Source organism: Bos indicus x Bos taurus, chromosome 8 (genome assembly GCF_003369695.1).
Source record: "Bos indicus x Bos taurus breed Angus x Brahman F1 hybrid chromosome 8, Bos_hybrid_MaternalHap_v2.0, whole genome shotgun sequence".
Classification (NCBI taxonomy): Eukaryota; Metazoa; Chordata; class Mammalia; order Artiodactyla; family Bovidae; genus Bos; species Bos indicus x Bos taurus.
In genome coordinates, this window is record NC_040083.1 from 79,166,414 (window position 1) to 79,189,517 (window position 23,104).

The window sequence follows — 23,104 nt, forward strand, 5'->3', positions numbered from 1 at the left end:
ATTAAAGTGTCTGCCTGCAATGCAGGAGACTCTGGTTCGATCCCTGGGTCGGGAAGATCCCCTGGAGAAGGAAATGGCAATCCACTCTAGTATTCTTGCCTGGAGAATCCCATGGAGGGAGGAGCCTGGTAGGCTACAGGCCACGGGGTTGCAGAGTCGGACACAACTGAGCTACTTCACTGAGACACGTCAATATGCACCTCGTAAGGAAAAGGACACGCTCATACACAACTACAGCGCAGTGATCTACCTCAGCAAATCTATGATACCACTCCACTACCTACCCGTATTCTCTTTCTGTCAGTTGACTTAGTAAACGTCCTTAGTGTTTTTTCTCTACAGTGTGGGATCCAGTCTGACCATGTCCTACATCTAGTTGCATATCTCTTTAGTGTCCTTTAGTTTACAACAGTTCCTCATCCTTTGTCTCTAATGACATTGGTATTTTTGGAAAACATAGCCCTCTCCTGCTTTCCTTATTTAATAGAATGTTCCTTACTTGGGGCTTGTCTACTCTTTCCTCATGATTAGATTTATATTATGCAGTCCTGGCTGGAATATGACATGAGTAATAATGTGTCCTTTTTATGGTTTCATATCTGAGACATAGACTGTCCATTTGTCCCTCCATGGTAATGTGACTTTTTCACCCCATCAAGGTGCTTTCTGATTACTATATGGTTACTTAAAAAAAAATTATTGATGTGTAGTTTATTTACATTGCTGTGTCAATTTCTGCTACACATCATAGTGATGCAGTTATACAGTTATACATGTATTTACACATTCTTTTTCATATTATTTTCCTTTATGGTTTATCACAGGATATTGAATATAGTTCCCTGTGCTAGACAATAGGACTTTGTTGTTTATCTGTCCTGTGTATAATAGTTTGCATCTGCTAATCCCACACTCCCAGTCCATCCCTCCCCTGCCCTCCTTGGTAACCATGAGACTGTTTTCTATGTCTGTGAGTCTGTTTCTCTTTCATATGTAAGTTCGTGTCATATCTTAGATTTCACTTATAAGTGACATCATTTGGTATTTGTCTTTTCTGATTTACTTCATTTGGGTAGATAATCTCTAGGTCCATGCATGTTGTTGCAAATGGTATTTCATTCTTTTTTATGGCTGAATCGTACTCCGTTGTGCATATATGTGTGTGTATGTGTGTATATATACACAGACATACACACACACTACATCTTCTTTATCCATTCATCTGTCAATGGATATTTATGTTGTTTCCTTGTCTTGCCCATTGTAAATAGTGCTGCAGTGAGCATTGGGGTGCCTGTATGTTTTGAATTATAGTTTTGTCCAGATATATGGCCAGGAGTGGGATTGCAGGATCACATGGCAACTCTGCTTTTAGTTACTTTGAGAAGCCTCCATACTGTTTTCCATAGTGCCTGCACCAGTTCACATTTTCATGGTTACTGTTTTTAATCTTGTGTATATAGTAAGCAATATGTAGGGAAACTCTTTAAGATCACATAAATATCCTGCTTATTAAAAATCTCTCCATATATATGTAGTATCCATTCACAGTACTTGCTTGGACTAATCTTAGTGTGTTGACTTTAAAATGATGATTTTGAATTCCAGCACTCTTTCCACATTTATTAGTTAGGACAGGATTGTACCATAAACAAAGATTCATGCATTTTTGATGGGAGTGTAAATTCTACAACTTTTTAAAAGAGTAGTTTGGTACTATCTATGATTTAAAATGCTTGTCTTGTTTCGTCAGTTTCAGTTTTAGGAATTTAGCCTATAAATATATTCAAGCTTATCGCCAAAGATCTATGTTCAAGGACATGAGGTGTAGCGTTTGTAGTAACTAAAGTCTGGAAACTAATGTCCATCAGTACAAGACGTTAAATGACACTACCCTCACTTACTGCCAAATAAGTGTTTTGCGCCCTTTACAAAGGAGGGGGTAGGCTTACTTATACAAATTAGATCTCCAAATTAATGTAAAATATGTTTGTTCATTTTTGTTCTTTTTTTAAAAAGAGGTAGTTAGTTAAATCATCATACACAAGAAAATAACTAAGGTATTGAGGATCAGAGTATATACTTGTTTGTATTGTAATTTTTATTATATACCTGTATTACTTTCTAAGTAAACAAAAAATTTTTATAATTTTTTCAGTTCAAATTTCTGCATACTCTCTGGATGAAGGACTTAGTAAGAGATGAAAGAAATCCTAAAGAAAAGGACTAATAGGAGAAAAGCTGATAGAAAAAATTCTTAGGAAAAATACAAAAAAAAAGTCAGTTTTGGTGTATTAAAATCCCATTCAAATAAAGATGAGAGTAAAACCCAAATGAATAAATGGTAGTAAAATAAATAGCTTATTCATAGAGGAACGTTATCAAATGGTCATAACATTTAAAAAATTTAGGCTCAGTGTAATCCAAGAAAATCTAATAGTTCACTTTTCATCTACACGGTATTTAAAATAAGAATATATATTTTACTAGTGAGAGTATGCATTAACATAGCTGCTTTGGAAAACAATTTAGCGGTGTATATATCAAAAGTTTTAAACTTACTGATAACCATTTAAAATAGTTAGTTCACCTTTAGAACTCAGCCTTAAAGAAATTATTAGGCATATGGACACTTAATGCCCAAATACATTAATCAGAGTTTTTAATAGTGAAAATTGGTGTTGATCAAAATACTACCATTAGGGTTATGGTTGAAATAAACTGTGCTTACTGTATCATATATAATAATGATTATGTGTAATGAATATAGAGAGATGACAGTATTTAATATCATGGGAAAATGCATACTTTAAAAGATTAAGAAGGCAGCACACAGTGTAACCAATGATGTAAAACTAAATCTGGAGAAACAAAAGTTAGTTCCTAGTCTGGAAAGATATTTTTCTTGTTTTGTTAAACTTTTCAGATAGTTCAGATGAATTTGTCTCAGTTTGGTAATTTAAAAAAAGTTAATTGCCTAGTAAAATCCTTTAGAGGCCTGGTAATGAATAAATAATGAATGACTTAAAATCAACAAATAATTTGTTTGAAATGGATGCTTCTGAAGTTCCTAATGATTATGTATTATGTCTCTGCTTTGTTTTTACTCCTAAACTGGAGACATTCTCATTTGCCCAAAGAAATTTCTTTTAATATGTTGCTCATGTGCAAAATGGGAACCACAGTTCCCCTATCAAATGGCTTTTCTTCTGTCTTGCAAAATGATGTCTTTAGTGTTATCTTTGATTACTTTTTTTTTTTTTTAACCTCCTACATCCTGATTCTTTTACCTTGCGAATGTCTGAATCTGGCCACTGTTTTTTCTTCTCTGTAGCCCACAAAGTGTATAATGAAAAAGTACAGTGGTCTCCTCTTTCTTTATCCATTCATAATAATCAATTCTTTTAGCTTTTTCCTACAGTTTCCATATTTCTGTATAATAGGCTAATATTCTAGTTTCTAGGTTTAAGAATTTATCAACCTTTAGGTAGTGTATAGCATCAAATTTTTAGTGTATACTTAGCATTCATATATTACCTTCTCCCTCACTCCAAATAATAATTCAGTTTATGTTAAATCACTCACTACAGATATTATTGTGACTGTATAAATATTAATGACAGATGAGCCAGAGTAGTGTATGCTTCTTTTACTCATACAAATTTTTTTTCTTAAAGGCAGTAACTACTATTTCTTTTGAGTTTGCTTAGTTTTCTATGTCCTTCTTCCTTTCCCATTATTATTAAACTATCAGATAATCTGTATATTTTATCATGTATATATACATCCAGTAATATACAATTCTTTTTTAATATTCTTCTTTGTTCTCTAGCTGGCTCATTTGCTTTCTAGCCCCCGTGCGTAGCTGTCATCCCAGGTTTCTCTGCATTGTTCTTCTGGAAATTCCACTTCCCTCTCTCTTTGTTAGATCCCTAGTTACCTGGATCTTATGCCTGTATTGTTCGTAGTTTATAACCTTGCTTGTTCAGTACCTCCAGTTTCTTTGGGGAGACAGGGAAGGGATTTTTCTTTGAGACCTTGTATCTCTGAAAATGTTTTCCCTACCCTTTCACCTGGTCGATGGTTTGGCTATAGTAGACTTCTAGGCTGGAAAATAATTTTCCTCTGAATTTTGAAGGCATTGTTCCTGCTGCCTCCCCAAGCCAGGGGCACCGGGACCCTGATTCCCTCCGTGCGGCGCTTAGTCTGGGGGGGAAGCACCAGCTTGGGAATGCAGCCTGGGGCGCTTCACTGATTTAGAATTCCAGTGTTACCATCCTGATTCTTGACTCCTGTTTTCTCTTCGGAAACATTTAGGGTTTATCTTTTTAGTGACCATACTTTAGACTTCGTCTTTGTCACCCCTTATGATCTTTGAAGCATGAAGCATGCCACCACCTCTGTTTCTAAATTATTTGTGTTCTGATTCCTGCGGTTCTTCACTCCTACTTGAATAATGGAATGGATAGGAGTGCCTTTTAGGAATGTGGTAAACACTATGAAAGTTCGTATTTACACGTGTACAATTTGAGAATCCTATTTGATGTCCAAATAGAGATAAGAGTATAAGCTTCATCCAGAAGCTACGTTTATAGCTCTGTAATACAACCTGAGACTTAAAAGACCCAGTCTTGTGAGGCATACAATTCTACTGAGTTCTTTGAGACTGGGATATTTGTTTGTACTTCATTCTCTTTGTAAGGTTTAGTGTTTGACATGAATTGCATGCTTACTGATGTTTTTGTTGAGTCTGGAAATTTCTCTACAGTTCTGGCCACTGCTGTGAATGTCTGTTATTCCATTATATTAGACTTTTTTATACATTTTATAAGAATTGTAATATGGCAGAAACACTCCTGTATTAAAGCTTTTAACTTCTTAGCCAAAATCAGCCAGATGATCTTAAACTCTTCATAGTGGATCCAGCAAATGACTTAATTTGCTAATATCTCAGCAGTGTTTTAAATTATTTTGAGAGTGGGAACCCATATTTGAATCATTTTTTTCTTTACAGTGGTTTGAAGTGGGAATGTAGTTCTGCTGGCACTTTGAGTAATTCTGTTTGAAAAGCTTAACTTTTGTAGCCTAACAGTGTGTGAAAAGATGCATAAGTTTTGAAGAATGTTGTCTAAATTTTGCAACCTTGTCATCAAATGGTAATTTTTATGTATGTATTGTTCATCTGTAAATGTGAGAATTCTTTGTTGGTGGGAATAATTTGTAATATTATCGTAAGCATTGTTTTGCAGATGAACATATTAAATGCAAGTATGTTTAAATAGCCTAAGGATAAACAGTTGAAATTAAGGGTATAGAGATAGCATTAGAATGTGGTGTTTTCATGGTATGACTATAAAGAAAGTTGGGTGAATGATAGCAATATTGAGGTGACATTCTATTACCATGTCCTTTTAGCAAATAGTGATTTTGTAAGAGAAAAATGATAAAAGGTTTTGCTGCTATTCAAGGGCCTAATTATTGCTTTTCTATATAGGAAGATTTTCAGTCAATGACTTATGGATTTAAAATGGCTAACAGTGTGACAGATCTTCGAGTTACAGGTAAAACCATTTATAAAGGTAATTCACAAGTTTTACATTTGAATTTGTTTCCTCTTAAAATCATTGTCTCTATTTCTAGGCATGCTAAAAGATGTGGAGGATGACATGCAAAGAAGAGTAAAGGTATATTTTCTTTCTCTTTTCTTTAGTATAGGATATTTATATTCTTCTAAATGTCAGGTTAACTTTAGCTAATTACAAATAACTAGTAAGCAAATTACAAATAGCTAGGTAAGACTACCAAGTTCCTTTATGTATGCTATACCTTTTTTTGGTAATGAGTTTGAAGACTACTGGAGTGGTTTCTGATGAATTAATATTCCTTTCAAGTACTCAAAATTTAACCATTTAAAATTTTTTCAATTTTTTGCCACTGTTTTAGAATTTTAGTATGCTGTTTTAAGAATAGCATAAGATGCTAGAGTTTTAAATTCCTCAAAGGTAAGGATTATCTTTTTCACCTTTGTATTTTTAATGGTTAGGACAGTGTCTAGAACATAGTAGAAGAGTGGGATAAATAGTAGTTTCTCAAATCTGGTAAAAACCTATGAGCGACAGACACCCTTTGGCCAGATGACCATGATGATTTTGTTCTGATAGAGATTAAAAATGAAAAATTATATTTCTATTATTTTTTTTACACTTATATAACACAGCATGGTTGTCAAAACGGTTTTGCATTATTGTCTTATTTGATATTTACAGTTATTCAGTGTATTAGGCAATAAACTACACTTTCAAATGAAGAAAATAGAGCTCAAAAACACCAAGTAACCTGTCTTCAGTCTTCTTAAGGGCATGCCATTATTAAGTGTCAGTTCCAGGTCTAGAACCCAGATCTACCGGATCTTCGTGTGGTATTGCCTTTGGGTTTTGCCCGAATACTCAACCATGTGTAACATATATATTAAGAAGATTTTGTGTGTTAGTATAGAACTGATCAGTGTTTACCATGTGACTTTATGATGTGATTCTGTGAAGATCGCATTTCTTTTCTCTGGGTTAGTTTTGAGAACATCAGGAACTTCAGTTAATAGATCTTTTAAAAGAAAGAAGTACTGTGTACCATGTGCTTTTGCTTATATTATTCATTGTTTTGCTTTTGCTGTTTTTAATACCTTTTCCTTTGTGTGATCTTTATATCAAAATGAACTAAGTATAGTACTATTAGGTAAATAATTGATACAGCGTTTTCCTTCCAAATATTTGCTCCAAATAGATTATAGTGTATACTCAATAAATTAATTTATTCCTTTACCTTGTGTAATAATAATTTATGCTTTTATAGGCTTGTGTTGGTTTTAATTCACCTTTTTTTAAAATTTTAGAGTACTCGAAGTCGACAAGGAGAAGAAAGAGACCCAGAAGTTGAACTAGAAGTAATTGAACTTATTTTCTGGTAGATAATATCAGAGAAGTCTGCCTCTTAATGTTGTAGTTTTATGAACTGCGTTATAATTTATGAAAGCCCTTTTTAAGGTATTTCTTTAAAAATTGGACATTACAAGGGAGTTTATGTCCCTTGTATTTATTTTGATAGAATTATAATACAACTCTTTCAGATACATGATTTCAGAGTTCTTCGATATTCCTATGAGGTACGTAGGAAGAAAAAATGATTTTTTTTTTTCTCATACGATCCACCAAAACTTGGCAGAAGTCAAGAACTTACATAATATCAAAATTTGTCAAACCTTTGTTGAGATCCTAAATTTTCTGTCTCTGCTTAAAGCATGTTTCTATCAGTCCTCTTAAAAATACTAATTAAATCAGTTTTGAAATAATAGTGTAACTCCTGACTTGGGAAAAAATCAGTCCTTGTGATACAGAACCTTTATTATATATTTCTGTTTCAGTAAAATAGGCGTCATTTTATTGTGTTTTACGCAGCTCATTTTCAGATATTTAAAAGCCTGTAAGTGAAGATATTTGTAAGGTATTAACACTGAGATTTAGAACTTAATATACTGTATTTCAAAACGAAATTTCTTTCACAAGGCTTTGCATCTTTTAACTTTTAGTCCTTTCTTATTTTTTTAGCACCAACAATGTTTAGCAGTATTCAGCAGAGTGAAATTTACTCGAGTGTTACTGACCGTGCTTATAGCCTTTACTAAGAAAGAGGTAAGGATATTTAATCTGTTCATTGTTTTTGTTTTTGATGGAATGCTTGATTTTGGTAGTTCTGAGACTTTTCTTTTGGAATGTATATGCACACATACAAAGCACTCAGCATTTGGTGTGTTTATGTCAGGATATCCCTGATGATTTTCTCCGAAAGCACATGAATTTTACATTGTGCCCTTAACATATCCATGACTGTTGTTGATATAAAAATAATGTATTGCTTATTAGTGGATATAATAGTAGAAGCTGAAATTGCTTCTCTGAAGTTAATTTGAGAAATTAAAAATGAGAATTTTAGGTAGGCTCTTCTTTCATTCAGTTAAATAATTAACTTAAGATTTGTATAGAACCTAAAACAGCCCTTAGATGGTGAATATTTGTGTGTATGTGTGTGTTTGTGTGTATTGTGTTAACTCAAGTAAATTACAGGCTAATTTGTGAATAGTTAATTTTGAGTACAGATCCAGCCCATACAAACTTCAGTAATTCTCTTTTTTAAATTTCACCTTGATGAATGACTTACAGTTTCTCATTTTCTAGTTGACTACATGTCTTTAGAAAAAAAAAAAAAACCATGAGATTGGTAGAATAAACCAGAATGTTTCCTATTGTTTTTTAGTGGTTCCTACAAAGTATTGATATGAGTAAAAAAATTATTTCTGTCCTAACAGGATCTGGGCATCTTGTATTAAGTGAATAGTTTGTGAAAACCAATGTCATTACAACAAGCATTTAATAATTTCATTATTGTTTATAGGATTTTCCTATTTAATGTATATCTTTCAGTGAAAGAATATGTAAGAATGTTTTTGGTGATTTATTTGCTAGACCAGTGCTGTTGCAGAAGCTCAAAAATTGATGGTTCAAGCAGCAGATCTTCTTTCTGCCATTCATAATTCATTGCATCATGGTATCCAGGCCCAGAATGACACTACAAAAGGAGGTAATAGTCTGTTTTGTTCCTACTCTTTTTGTTGTTGTTTTTTCCCATCCCTGGTATATAGGGTTTGGTTTGTTCTAAAATATTGTTTGTCAGTCTATCCAAAACATTCTAACTTTGGGTTGTTTTGCTACATAGGCTTTTATATAGAGTGTTTATGGTCCCTTCTTTATGGTCATCCTTTTTCTTTAATCACCTCTCCACTTTACTGCTTTAAGAGGTCATCACCTCGATTTCAGTCTTCCCTGACTCTACCAAGCAGGCCTGGGTATTTTCTGTGGCCTCATTGTACTCACACATGCCTCTATTACATTTTTTTAGTATATCATATTATAGTTTACCTTGTAATTCCATGAGATTTTTAATACATCTGTGCCAGAGTCTCTTCTTTGTGTAATCCTGCAGTGCTTGGCACATTGTTGACACTCAGTAGATTTTATTCATGAACTATACCTTAAAAATAAAAGAGACAGTGTACCTTTATTATGAAAACTCCAACCAAGTTAACGCTTTAGTAATGTGCCGCAATTTTGGTTATCCTTAAAATTTGTTAAAATGAGATAACATTTATGTTTTTAAAATTAGTTTTTCACAGTTGTTGGTCTTCTGACCAGAAAGTCTAGTTTTTATTGATTCATATTCCTTTGCTTTTTTGCCTCCTTTCCTCCTTTTTCGAGAATAAGTTGTGGTATTCCCCTTCCCATGAATTTTTTCCTTACTCATACATTAGGTAGTGAAACAGTCCAAAGATAATTTGGCTTAGGCAATCAATATATAGATATCTTTATGGATAATAATTATTCTGAGCTTATAAATTCATTATTAATTCATTAAAATTTTATCATTTTCTACAGAAAAGGGAAAGATTAGGTGACTGTTAGATGACTGACTAGGAGGCATTCTGTAACTATGGGACATTAAAAAGTAAAAGTTTTTATGCATAGCAAGCTATCTAGTACATGTTTACAGAGAGGTTACCATTTCTACAACTCTTCAATACTTTGAAATCAAGTGCGAGAATACTTTATGAAAACCACTGTAAAATACATTGCTTCCAATTAGTTTGGTTGATTATGTATCAACAAGGTATTATGATGCAGACCAAGAGTCAAATGACTTGATTCTAATGCTTCTTTTTTTTGCCATATCTTTACTACATGGTTCGTTCTGGTCTATAACTGAGGATAATAATTGCCATGGGATCATTAGTTGCCCACATGTTTTGTGGCTTCCCTGTAGTTCAGATCAGTCAGCAGTTAAAACAAAAACGTATGTGTATATTCTCAACTATTTCTCTGGTTTTATAGTCTGTTTATGAGTAAGCTTCTGGAAGATGGGTTGCATAAAGTTCATTTGAAATAACTAAGCAAGTGAAGTTTTAAATTTAGGGAGTACTCTGTTCTTTGTTTTCTGCTAAACACTTTTTACTCTCACTCAACTTTGTAATTATCCAGCTTAAGCATGACGCTAAACAGTTCTATAATAAAAAAAGTGAGAACCTTCCCAGTAATGTTTATTCTAAGAAAATGGTGATATAGCTATTAGTGTAGATTAATTTGGGTCTCAGATTATTCATTTTGCCTTCTTAATGTTACTAGAATGCATCTAGTGACAAAATGACTTAAAGCTTGAAATTGCTGAGCATTGATTTTATCTTCTTATTGAAAAAAATATATAGTAAGTGGGAACTTGGAAACTGGTGTTAAGGGAGAAAGTAGGAAGACTCCAACTTGGTTCAAGGATTGCTTGCTGGTTGGTTTACTCAGTGGATATGATGGCTTGACAGTGAAGGAGGTGGAAGTGGTTTGGGGACAGGAGATGCTTAAGGAAGGCAGCTTGGGATTTTTGATGCAGTTAAATGGAGCAGACCACTAACCAAGTAAATATTTTGCTCTGGAAAATAAATGGAAGAAGGTTTTGGAATTATTTTCATGTTAAGTGCTAATTGAAATCGAAGAAGTAAATGTGGTTAATCAGGGCTTTCTGAATTCAAGACCTTGAGTTGACCTTTCATGAAAAAACAAGGGAAGCAGAGGATTCAGTGAAGCACATTGTTGCTCTTTGTATTTGCTTGTGCTATTTTATTGCTTGTGAATTCTGTACTGCTTTTCATATGTCTGTGGACTTCTTCAAAATAATGTTCAGATTATTTCCTCCAGTGAGACTTTTCATGTTCTACTTGTCAAAGTTTATTTTTCTCTCCCATATTCTTTTCCATTTATCTGTGGATTAGGTTTGATTTACTCTTTCGAATGCAGGCATCTTTAACAGTTGCTAGTAGAAATTAAAAATTTAATCAAACTTAGGTTGTCTTTAATTGTTAGGTACTTTGGAAGTGTATCTCCAACTCTGACATTCAGTTTCAAGAGTCCTTGGGGAATTCCCTGGCAGTCCAGTGGTTAGGACTCTGCACTTTCACATGGGTTCAATCCCTCGGGAAACTTAAGATCCCACAAGCTGCGTGGCATGACTGAAAAAGCAAAAACAACAAAAAAGAAGCCTTGTCATCCTTTTGAAAAAAGATGTATGATTCAAATGGTATATTAATCACATGCATTTACCTTCTGAAACCTTAATGACAATGAAGAAGTGTTTGGGTTTTTAGCGAATAGATATAATTAATAAAGGGACATCCCAGGTGGCACAGTGTTAAAGAATTCTCCTGCCAACACAGGAGACACAAGAGACTCAGGTTCAATCCTGGATCGGAAAGATCCCCTAGGAGTAGGAAATGGCAACCCCTCTTCAGTATTCTTGCCTGGAAAATTCCATGGACAGAGGAGCCTGGCAGGCTACAATCCGTGTGGTTGCAAAGAGTCAGACACTACTGAGCACACATAATAAAGAAGGGAAAGAAGACAGTAGCAACAAAATTTTAGAAGCTGGAAAACAGATGTTGAGCTGTCTGTTCAAGTAACTGAATTCTTAGCTATTGATAAAGTCAAGATACAGTCCAGATTTATACTGCAGATCCTCTGAAGGGCCTCCTTTTTAGGGTATCAGCTACCTCTGAAAATGAGGATGAGAATTATGTTGATGAGATCTGGTTGAAAATCTGTTTAGAAGCAGAAAGATTTCCCTCCCATTTTCTCCATGATAACATTCCTGAGCCTCAGAATACTAGAAGTTTATTCTCTTGAATAGCAGAACAGAGAGATTCTGGACTGAGCAGATACCAGGCACTGTTGAATGGTACACATTATGGGGGAGATAAGTGGTAATTTAGATATTTACTTTTGTAACATCTGTCCTTGCTTTTCCCACACACCAAGCTCTGGTGGGTACCCCCACTCCCAGCTTCCAGAACAGTGCAGTCTAGCTCTTGCATTCCACTTAAGAATTTGGAACACTCTTAGGGAAATCTGGCAAGCCCAAGAGATAGAGAAAAACATCAGCAAAATCTAAATTTATTGGTAATAGTGGTTCTTCTGATGAAATAGTTTGGTACAAAAACCTTGTCTATATTGATAGAGCTCTTAATGAGGTTTTTAGTCATTCAGCTTCAAGCCTAGGTATATAGTTACGGGTGGAAATCTCTAGCCTATAAGAAAAGACCAAAACAGACAAGCAAAGACAATACCTCTTAAAAATGGAAAAAAAAATTCTGTATGTAAAATAATAGGATGTTATAAAAAAGAGAAAAAATATATTCTTTGACATTCACAATTTTAAGAGCAGAATAATTAATAGAAAATAGAGAATGCAAATTTGAGAAAATCTTAGAGAAAGTAGAGTAAAAATGAACAGGTTGAAAGTAAAGAGAAAAAAGGAAAGAATATTTTAGGCTCGGTCCAGTTCCATTATTTAATAAAGATAAATAATAAGATAAATGAAGGTAAACTAATAAAAGTTTTTCCAAAAATAAAGTTCAAAAAATAAATGTCAAAAAAAAAAAAGTCATGTAATCATTTAAGATTTCCTGGAGTCAATGAAGCAAATACCTAGGGTAAGAGTGCCAGTAAAGAGCTACTCAGCATAACCAGGGTGAAAGTAAACTTCTACAAAGGCATATGATCATGTAATTTCAGAATAGTTGGGGAAAATAGAAGATCCTAAGAGATTTGAAAGAGGAAAAGAGGTTGCACACACAGAATGAAGACAGAATGTCAGCAGAGTTTTAAACAACAGGAAAGGAAGCTAGAAATCAGTGGAACAAAGAACAAAGGTGCAGTAGTCACACTTCCTGATTTTAAAACTTAGCACCATGCTACATTAATCAAGAGAATTTAGAATTAGTATAAAGATAGTCAAATTAATATAAAGATAGTGGAATAAGTCCAAAAATGATCCTTTATGGTCAGTTGGTATTTGAAATAAGTGCAAAGACAGTTAAGTGGGGAAAGAAAAGTATTTTCAACAAGTAACAGTGGAACAACTAGATAACCAGAGCAAAAGGATAAAGTTCAGCACCTTCCCCACCCCTCCTCACATCATAAACAAAAATAAACTCAAAATGGATCACTACTGAGCCATGGATCAGTGACATAAATCTAAGAACTGAAAATATGAAACTCTAGAACCTGGGAATAAACCTTAAGAATCAGTAAAAAGAAAAATTAAGTCAGTGAAAAAACAGGCAAGGGATCTAAGTTAGACATTTCTCTGAATATGATTTGCAAATGACCAATAAACATCTGAAAAGATAGATATGCCATGGGAAATGCAAATCAAAATGAAAAGATTCCACTTCATAACAAGTGTTGAGGTTATGAAGACACTGGAACCTGTGTACACTACTGGTGGTAATGTAAAATAAGCGGCTACTTTGGAAAACAGTTTTACAGTGTCTCAAAAGACGTAATGTTAGATTTATCACATGACCCAGCCTGTATATATACCCAGGAGAAATGGATATATATGTCTACACAAAAAGCTGTACAGTAATGCTCACAGCACTTTTATTCATAATAGCCAAAAGGTAGAAACAACCCAGGTGTCCCTCAGCAGATGAACAGATAAATAAAATGTTGTATATACATGCAGTGGAGTGGCATTTGGCAATTAAATATCTGCTGCAACATGGATGGACTTTGAAAACATGCTAAGTGGGAAAAAAAAAAATCACAACAGATCATATATGATTTTCATTTATATAAAACGTGCAAAATAGGCAAATCCATGGAGATAGAAAGTTGACCAGTGGTAGCCTTGGGCTGGAAGAGAGGGGGAAGAAAGGGGAATGCTAATGTATATGGGATTTCTTCTTGGGGTGAAAAAAATGTCCTATTTTTCTTGTGGTGGTGGTTTTACAACTCTGAATATACTAAAAGAAACTATGCTATATATGTTTAATAGATAAATTATACAGTATGTTAATTATATCTGAGAGTTGTGATTAAAAGAAAATCAGTGGACCAGTGTTTTCAGAATTTGGGGGGGAAGTGATTTCGAATCTTGAGTCCTTTTCCAAAACTATCATCTAATTGTGAAGAAAGATAATGTCAGGTTTTTAAAGTCTCAACAAAACTAATCTCCCAGAAGGTTTACAAGACTACTGGAATGTGCTTCATTAAAACAGAAGAGTAAATTAAGTAAAGGAAAGCATGGAGTTTAAGGATATAAAAATCCAGCATGAAAGAAAAATGAAGGAAATCCCAGGGTCATAGTGTAACAAGAACCTAATACATTGTCTCAGCGTTATACATGGAAGACAAGTCCAGATTGAAGAAAAGTCACAAGGGTCTAAGTAGATACAATATCTGTTGTCACCAATGAAATTGATATAATAGCTGTTTTCCTTAATGTAGAAAGAAGAGATTTAGAGAATTGGCAGAGGAGGATTCCATGGACAGAGGAGCCTGGCAGGGGACAGAAGAGCCAGTCCATGGGGTCTCAAAGAGGCAGACAAGACTGAGTGACTTTCACTTTCACTTGGGGTTGAATTAAAGTGTTAAGTACATACAAGGTGAACAAAAAGTAAGACTTTTTATGTATGAAAGTAAAATACATTTTTGTGCTTGCAGAAGTTATCCAGGGCCCAAATGTGAAGTGTAATTTACTTAATAGTGCTAAACATTGATGATAATAAAATTCTGATCTAACTGTATTGGAGGTAAGAGGATCAAAGTGCATATATGCATGTCATTTATATGTGCTTATAGTGCTACTTTATATTATTTTCAGTGTCTCTCTTTTTACATTTATCTCTTTTAGACATTGAAGTAAGTTAGATAACGTGTAAAACTGAAAAACAATATGAAATAAAGTAGCACAATAAGCTTGTTATTTAGTGATATGGAGGTAGACACAAAAAGAAAGGTAAGAGGATGTGGAAGACGATTGCTTCTGGGAAGAAGCAAATAAATGGAATTGGAGGGAGAAGATTTATAAATAACCTTGTTTGGCTATTTGACTCTTTTTTTTTAATTTTTAAAATTTAAATTAATGTATTTATTTTAGTTGGAAGCTAGTTACTTTACAATATTGTAGTGGCTTTTGCCATATGTCGACACTGATCAGCCACGGGTATACATGTGTCCCCCATCCTGACCCCCCCTCCCACCTGGCTATTTGATTCTTGAGTGGCATGTATTTATGACTAAATAAAAGAAACTCAATTAAAAGTTAATGTGGATTAAAATATAAAATTAGTTTAGAATTATGATGGTTTATTATCTGGTAATATTGTACTTTAACCTCCTGAGAGCTGCTGCTGTTGTTTAGTCGCTAAGTCATGTCTGACTGTTCTGTGACGCCATGGACTGTAGCCCGCCAGGCTCTTCTCTCTGGGATTTCCCAGGCAAGGATACTGGAGTGAGTTGCCATTTTCTCTCCAGGGGATCGTCCCAAACCAGGGACCAAACCTGGGTCTCCCACATTGGCAGGTGGATTCTGTTACCACTTAGCCACCTGGGAAGCCCTCCTGAGGGCTGTACTTGATGCTGAAGCAAAATTGTGCTGCCTCAACCAGTCAGCTTCATTTGTGGTTTGGCAGTGTACAGGAGAGGTGGGAGCTGACTTCATTTTAAAACAACCATGCATTAGAGAGGTATATGCCATGATGTGCTAGTACCAGGAACTTGAGATGGTAATCTCTGTCAATAAAGGAAGTAGGTGATTTCTCTTGAATACTTAGAGGCATATCACATGTGGCTTAATTGTAAGTCATTGAGGCTTCCTAATAGTCTGGAGTGTTACTCTAACACCACACCCAAATAACTAGCTCAGAAAGCATTCACTGAATGATTTAATAATAAAGAAACTGCACAGTTTTTACACATATTCCAGGAAATTAATGAACAAAAACAAAATGCAAAAGACAGATGAAAAACAGATCAGAAACATTTTTCAAATTTTCAAAACATTCATTAAGCAATGAAATGACCCCTGTAAAGCAAAACAGAAATATTAGGACCAAAGGAGGAAATAATAACAGTACAAGTAAACAGGCAGAGTTCAGGAAAGAAGAGAGAAAAATCCTGAAAGTGAAGAGCAAAAGGTATGTGGTCATTGTTGAAAAGTTGAAAAGAATGTGGAGATCAGGACTAAGGGGGAGGTGGGTTTCAATGATTGATAACCCCAAAAGTATCAAGATCCAGTTCTCGGAACCTGTAATTGTTACTTTATTTTTGAAAAAATAAGATCTTTCCACATGTGATTAAGTAAGAATCTTTTGATGAGATAATCTTGGATTATCTGGATGGGCCCTAAATATCATCCTAAGTGTCCTTCTCAGAGGCAGAGGGAGAGTGGACACACACAGAAGATGAGAAGGTGATGTGACGACAGAAATAGAAATCAGCATAATTGAACTGTAAGCCAAAGAATTCCAATAGCCTCAAGAACCTAGAAGAGGAAAGGAATAGATTTTCTCTTAGAGCCTTCAAGAGTTCAGCCCACCTAAAAGTTTAATTTTAGCTAAGTGAAACTGATGTTAAACTTCTGGCCTCCATAACTGTGAGAGAATAAATGTCTGTCTTAAAACACACAATTTGTGATCATTTGTTACAGAAGACCAAGAAACTGATACAAAGATTGCTTGCACTCAGTGGAATTGATCATATATATAAATGTATTGATAATTATGCTTTGCTACTTTCCTCAGGCTTGAAGAGCCAACTTAGACTAATTTCTAGAAAGGGAGAAAACTAGATTGAACTCTGTGGTGTTGGATTAAAATTAAAGGTATGGGTTTAAGTTCATAGTTTCTAATATATATGTATATATGTATAGATTGATGTATTGGTAGAAATGTACATGTAAATATGCATATGTTTGAATGTGCATGTATGTAAACATACTTGTATATCCATATAGCAGTAAGCACACTTAGCATCTGAGTTTTGCTTACTAAAGACTATTTTTGCTAAAAGGAACTGGAGAAGACATAGGAAGCCCCTAAGTACCCCTTCCTCACATGGTCACACCAAATATATAGCTATACATGGAGCAATTTCCTCTAAAAGAGATCCAGAAACTAGTTGAGCAACTTACACACATTGGACAGTTGAGGAAATATCCATATTGGAGTGGGTAGGAAAGACTGAGACACACTTGTCATAAACCCCACCCCTGATGCAACATCATACAATTGGGAGAGAATCCCCAACTGTCAGGTTCTGTCTGAGGAGTGAAGTATGTTTTGACACTACATCTAACACTCCAGCTTTAAGATTCCTTCCAGTAGGGTAGGCTTCCAAAACGTCTAGCTCTGAAAGTCAGTGGGGCTTGTGTCCATAAGACTATGACAACTGAAGGGAATGCAGTCATTTGCTATGACTCAGAGGAAGCCGACAAAATGCCCATCTCCCAGTCTTTCCTTGAAAGATCTATCCGTATACTGTAAAAACTGCCCTGAGGGCCAAGCTTCTAATTTAACAAGCACTAGGGACTGGCTGCAACCCTCACCAGAGGCCAGTAAAGCTGGAGGACACCTTGCCTTACTTCTACCACTAACCCATTCCATGTTACTACTGCGGGCCTGGAGAAAGTTTGTATGTACATTTGAACCCCAACTTTTGTGACTGCTGCCTAAAGCAAGGGACCCAAATTTCCCGGCTTTTATAGCAAAAGGGATTTCCATTCATGAGACCCAGAAGACTATAGCAAAGAAGGATTCCTTAACTGGCTCTACCCCTCAGGGCTCAGCACACAGGGAACAAGCAGAATTAGCCATTTTCCAGTCTTTCCCTGAAATAGGTTTATTTCTATACTTTAATATCTACTGCCTGCATGCCAAGCTTCTAATTTAGCAGGCATTTAGGGAACATCGGAGAACTTCCCCAGAGACAGGGGAGGCCAACAGGCATCTCTCCTACCTTCTCCCCTTTAGCCCACTCCAATAATAAAACCCAGTTGACAGCATCTCCCCAGAAGGAGCTTGTACTCAAATTTAGTGCCCAGGCTTTTTCAGCTGCTGTCTAAGGGATGAAGCCCCAGGTCATCTGGTTCTAATAGCCATTGGGGCTTGCATTCAAGAGTTACAGGGCTGTATCAAACAAATAGTTGTTAATGGGTTTGGGGATATCCTTCCCCATGGCTGTACTCCAAGATCCAACAAAGAAGCATTAGGCAAAAACAACCTTCTCCCAATTTCTCCCTGGAAGAAGTTTAACTGCATACTTTACCAGCTGCTGTTCCCTGAAGATCCAACTTCTGATGAGTGTACATATAGGTTCTGAATGTGATCCTTTCCTTTGGAACATTGTTGGATCTTGGCACACCCTCAACTCCTGGGAGCCACTAAGAGCAAGGAAGGAGGCTTGGTTGATCACAAAACTTTGAGAGAAACCTAGGAGTTTGGGCTGGACTGATTGATTAGGTCCATCTCATATATAGCAAGATTTATCTCCTACATGAGACCACTCTGTCAAGACTGGAAGATGTGATTATTTTATCTAATGCACAGAAACCATAGAGAGTCAAGAAATGAAGACTCATAGAAATACATTTCAAACAAAAGAACAAGGTAAATATCCAGAAACAGATCTTAGTGACTTACATTAAGTAGTTTATCTGATTGAGAGTTTAAACAGCAGTTACTAAAGATGCTCGCTGAGGTTAGGAAGCAAGCATATGAACAGAGAATTTCAACGAGGAAATATATAAAAAGAGAAATCAAAGAGCTGAAGAATTAAAAAATAACAAAAAAATTAAATGGATTCAGTAGCAGACTACATTTGCTGGAAGAGAGTCAGTAAACTTGACAGGGCAGTGGAATTTATTTAAACAGAAAGGAAAAAATGAAGAGCTGGATTATGGAATTCGTGGGACAAAATCAAGCAGACTATATGTGGTGGGAGTTCCAGAAGAAGAGAGAAGCAAGGCAGAAAGCATATTCAAAAAAATAATGGCCGGAAACTTCCTTAACCGGGGAAAGAGACAGTCCACGTCCAGGAAGCTCAGAGAGTTTGAAAGAAGTTGAATCCTAAGAGACTCATGCAAACACATTGCAATTAAACTGTGAAAGATTAAAGACAAGAAGAGAATCTTAAAAGCAGCAAAAGGAAAGCAACTTGGTTTGCATATTGAAAACACTTGGGAAATACCAAAAAGGTACTAACCAAGAACTTCTGACAAAGTTGTCCTAAATAACCAAGGAAGAAAGAAAGAATTTACAAACAACAGCTGGAACAGTTCATCACCACTGACCTCACAACAAATGTTAAAGGGAGTTCTTCAAGTTGAAACAAAAGGACACTAGTTAGTAACAGGAAAACATGAAAGTATAAAACTCACTGGCAAAGGTAAATTTATAGCTACATTTAAAATACTCTAATATTGTAATGGTGGTGGATAAACCCTTTATATCTCTGATACAAGTGTTAAAATACATGAAACTATAATCATTTGTTAGTGGGTTAGTCAGTTCAGTCGTTCAGTCATGTCCGATTCTTTGTGACCCCGTGGACTGCAGCATGCCAGGCCCCCATGTCCATCACCAGCTCCCAGAGTTTACTCAAACTCATGTCCATTGAGTCAGTGATGCCATCCAACCATCTCATCCTCTGTCAGCCCCTTCTCCTCCTGCCCTCCATCTTTCCCAGCATCAGGGTCTTTCCCAATGAGTCAGCTCTTTGCATCAGGGGGCCAAAGTATTGGAGTTTTAGCTTCAGCATCAGTCCTTCGAATGAATATGCAGGACTGATTTCCTTTAGGATGGACTGGTTGGATCTCCTTGCAGTCTAAGGGACTCTCAAGAGTCTTCTCTATCACCACAGTTCAAAAGCATCAATTCATCAGTGCTCAGCTTTCTTTATGGTCCAGCTCTTACATCTGTACATGACTACTGGAAAAAACATAGCTTTGACTAGACAGACCTTTGTTGGCAGAGTAATGTCTCTGCTTTTTAATATGCTGTGTATGTTTGTCCTGGTTTTTCTTCCAAGGAGCAAGCATCTTTTAATTTCATGGCTGCAGTCACCATCTGCCGTGATTTTGGAGCCCAAGAAAATAAAGTCTCTCACTATTTCCATTGTTTCCCCATCTATTTGCCATGAAGTAATGGGACCAGATGCCCCGATCTTCATTTTTTAAATGTTGAGTTTTAAGCCAGCTTTTTCACTCACCTCTTTCACTTTCATCAAGAGGCTCTTTATGAATGGATAAAGAAGTGGTACATATACACAATGAAATATTACTCAGCCATAAAAAGGAATGCATTTGAGTCAGTTCTAATGAGGTGGATGAACCTCGAACCTATTATACAGAGTGAAGTAAGTCAGAAAGAGAAAGATAAATATTGTATTCTGGAATCTAGAAAAAATGGTACTGAAGAATTTATTTACAGGGCAGCAATGGAGAAACATATAGAGAATAGACTTATGGACATGGGGAGAGGGGAGGAGAGGGTGAGATGTATGGAAAGAGTAACATGGAAACTCATATTACCATATGTAAAATAGATAGCCAGTGGGAATATGCTATTTGTCACAGGAAACTGAACCGGGGCTCTGAGTCAATCTAGAAGGGTAGGATCCGGAGGGAGGTTCTAAAGGAATGGGATATTTGTATCAGTTCAGTTCATTTCAGTCACTCAGTGGTGTCCGACTCGTTGCGACCCCATGAATCGCAGCACACCAGGCCTCCCTGTCCATCACCATCTTCCGGAGTTCACTCAAACTCAACGTTCATCGAGTCAGTGATGCCATCCAGCCATCTCATCTGTCGTCCCCTTTTCCTCGTGCCCCCAATCCCTCCCAGCATCAGAGTCTTTTCCAATGAGTCAACTCTTTGCATGAGGTGGCCAAAGTACTGGAGTTTCAGCTTTAGTATCAGTCCTTCCAAAGAACACCCAGGGCTGATCTCCTTGAGGATGGACTGGTTGGATCTCCTTGCAGTCCAAGGGACTCTCAAGAGTCTTCTCCAACACCACAGTTGAAAACCATCAATTCTTCGGCGGTCAGCTTTCTTCGCAGTCCAACTCTTGCATCCATATATGACCACTGGAAAAACCATAGCCTTGACTAGACTGACCTTTGTTGGCAAAGTAATATCTCTGCTTTTCAATGTGCTGTCTAGGTTGGTCATAACTTTTCTTCCAAGGAGTAAGCGTCTTTTAATTTCATGGCTGCAGTCACCATCTGCAATGATTTTGGAGCCCAGAAAAATAAAGTCTGACACTTTTTCCACTGTTTTCCCATCTATTTGCCATGAAGTGGTGGGACCAGATGCCATGATCTTCATTTTCTGAATGTTGAGCTTTAAGCCAGCTTTTTCACTCTCCTCTTTCACTTTCATCAAGAGGCTTTTTAGTTCCTCTTCACTTTCTGCCATAAGGGTGGTGTCATCTGCATATCTGAGACTATTGATATTTCTCCTGGCAGTCTTGATTCCAGTTTGTGCTTCCTCCAGCCTGGTGTTTCTCATAATGTACTGTGCATAAAAATGAAATAAGCAGGGTGAGAATACATAGCCTTAATTTACTCCTTTCCCAATTTTGAATCAGTCTATTTTTCCATGTCTGGTTCTAACTTGCTTCTTGACCTGCATACAGATTTCTCAGGAGGCAGGTCAGGTGGTCTGGTATTCCCATCTCTTGAATAATTTTCCACAGTTAGTTGTGATCCACACAGTCAAAAGGCTTTAGCATAGTCAGTAAAGCAGAAGTAGATGTTTTTCTGGAATTCTCTTGCTTTTTCTGTGATCCAGTGGATACTGGCAATTTGATCTCTGGTTGCTCTGCCTTTCTTAAATCCAGCTTGAACATCTGGAAGTTCTCGGTTCATGTACTGTTGAAGCCTGGCTTGGAGAATTTTGAGCATTACTTTGCTGGTGTGTGAGATGAGTGCAATTTAAGGCCTGTTTGTTAGGCCTCAGACAACTATTTTGCCTTTTTGCATTTCTTTTTCTTGGGGATGGTTTCTATCACTTCCTCCTGTACAATGTTATAAACTTCTGTCCATAGTTCTTCAGACACTGTTTCTGTCACATCTAATCCCTTGAGTGTATTTGTCACTTCCACTGTATAATCGTAAGGGATTTGATTTAGGTCATACATGAATGGGCTAGTGGTTTTCTCTACTTTTTTCCATTTAAGTCTGAATTTTGCAATAAGGAGTTCATGATCCGAGCCCAGTGGGTTTTTTTGCTGCCTGTATAGAACTTCTCGAATTTTACTTGCAAAAAATATAATCTGATTTCTTTCTGTATTGACCATCTGGTGATGGCTATGTGTAGAGTTATCTCTTGTGTTGTTGAAAGAGGGTATTTGCTGTGATCAGTGCGTTCTTTTGGCAAAACTCTGATAGCCTTTGCCCTGCTTCATTTTGTACTCCAAGGCCAAACTTGCCTGTTACTCCAGGTATTTCTTTACTTCCTACTTTTGCATTCCAGTCCCTAGAGGGTCTTGTAGGTCATCATAGAAACGTTCAACTTCAGCTTTTTTGGCATTAGTGCTTGGGGCATAGACTTGGATTACTGTGATATTGAATGGCTTGCCTTGGAAATGAACAGAGATCATTCTGTTGTTTTTGAGATTGTACCCAAGTACTGCATTTCAGACTCTTTTGTTGTCTATGAGGGCTACTCCATTTCTTCTAAGGGATTGCCCACAGTAGTAGAGTTAATAGTCATCTGAATTAAATCGCCCGTTCTGGTCTATTTTAGTTCACGGATTCTTAAAATGTCAGTGTTCACTCTTGCCATCTCCTGTTTGCCCACTTCCGGTTTACCTTGATTCATTGACCTAGCATTCCAGGTTCCTATGCAATATTCATCTTTACAGTGGATTCACAGCTTAAAAAGATGCAAATTTTGAAGTCAAAACCATAAATATGAGAGAAAGAACCTTTTGTATGCCTTTGAAGTTACTTGTAGCTTCAAATACACTATGATAAATATATTTTATCCATGTCTCATTATTACTACAGAGCAAAAGCCTATAGTAGATGTGCAAAAGGTAAAAGAGAAGGGAAGTATACCACTACAGAAAATCAAATAACAAAGAGAGCATGAGAAGGAAAAACAGAACAAAGGGATTGCAAAACAACCAGAAAACAGTTAAGCTAAAAATGCTAAGTCCATACCATTTATATCA

The 23,104-nt window shown here is 36.1% G+C and overlaps 1 protein-coding gene across 4 annotated transcripts in view; it reads left to right on the forward strand.

Annotated features, from left to right (window-relative positions):
* The window catches only part of NAA35 (N(alpha)-acetyltransferase 35, NatC auxiliary subunit), an 88,062-nt gene that overhangs the window by 27,311 nt on the left and 37,647 nt on the right, over nucleotides 1–23,104 (forward strand). For all 4 annotated transcript variants that reach the window (XM_027550147.1, XM_027550148.1, XM_027550149.1 and 1 more), the window contains 5 exons: nucleotides 5,495–5,561; nucleotides 5,641–5,684; nucleotides 6,890–6,940; nucleotides 7,602–7,685; nucleotides 8,517–8,631. In XM_027550147.1, the coding sequence (XP_027405948.1) occupies nucleotides 5,495–5,561; nucleotides 5,641–5,684; nucleotides 6,890–6,940; nucleotides 7,602–7,685; nucleotides 8,517–8,631 (361 nt within the window). The remainder of the gene's footprint in view (nucleotides 1–5,494; nucleotides 5,562–5,640; nucleotides 5,685–6,889; nucleotides 6,941–7,601; nucleotides 7,686–8,516; nucleotides 8,632–23,104) is intronic.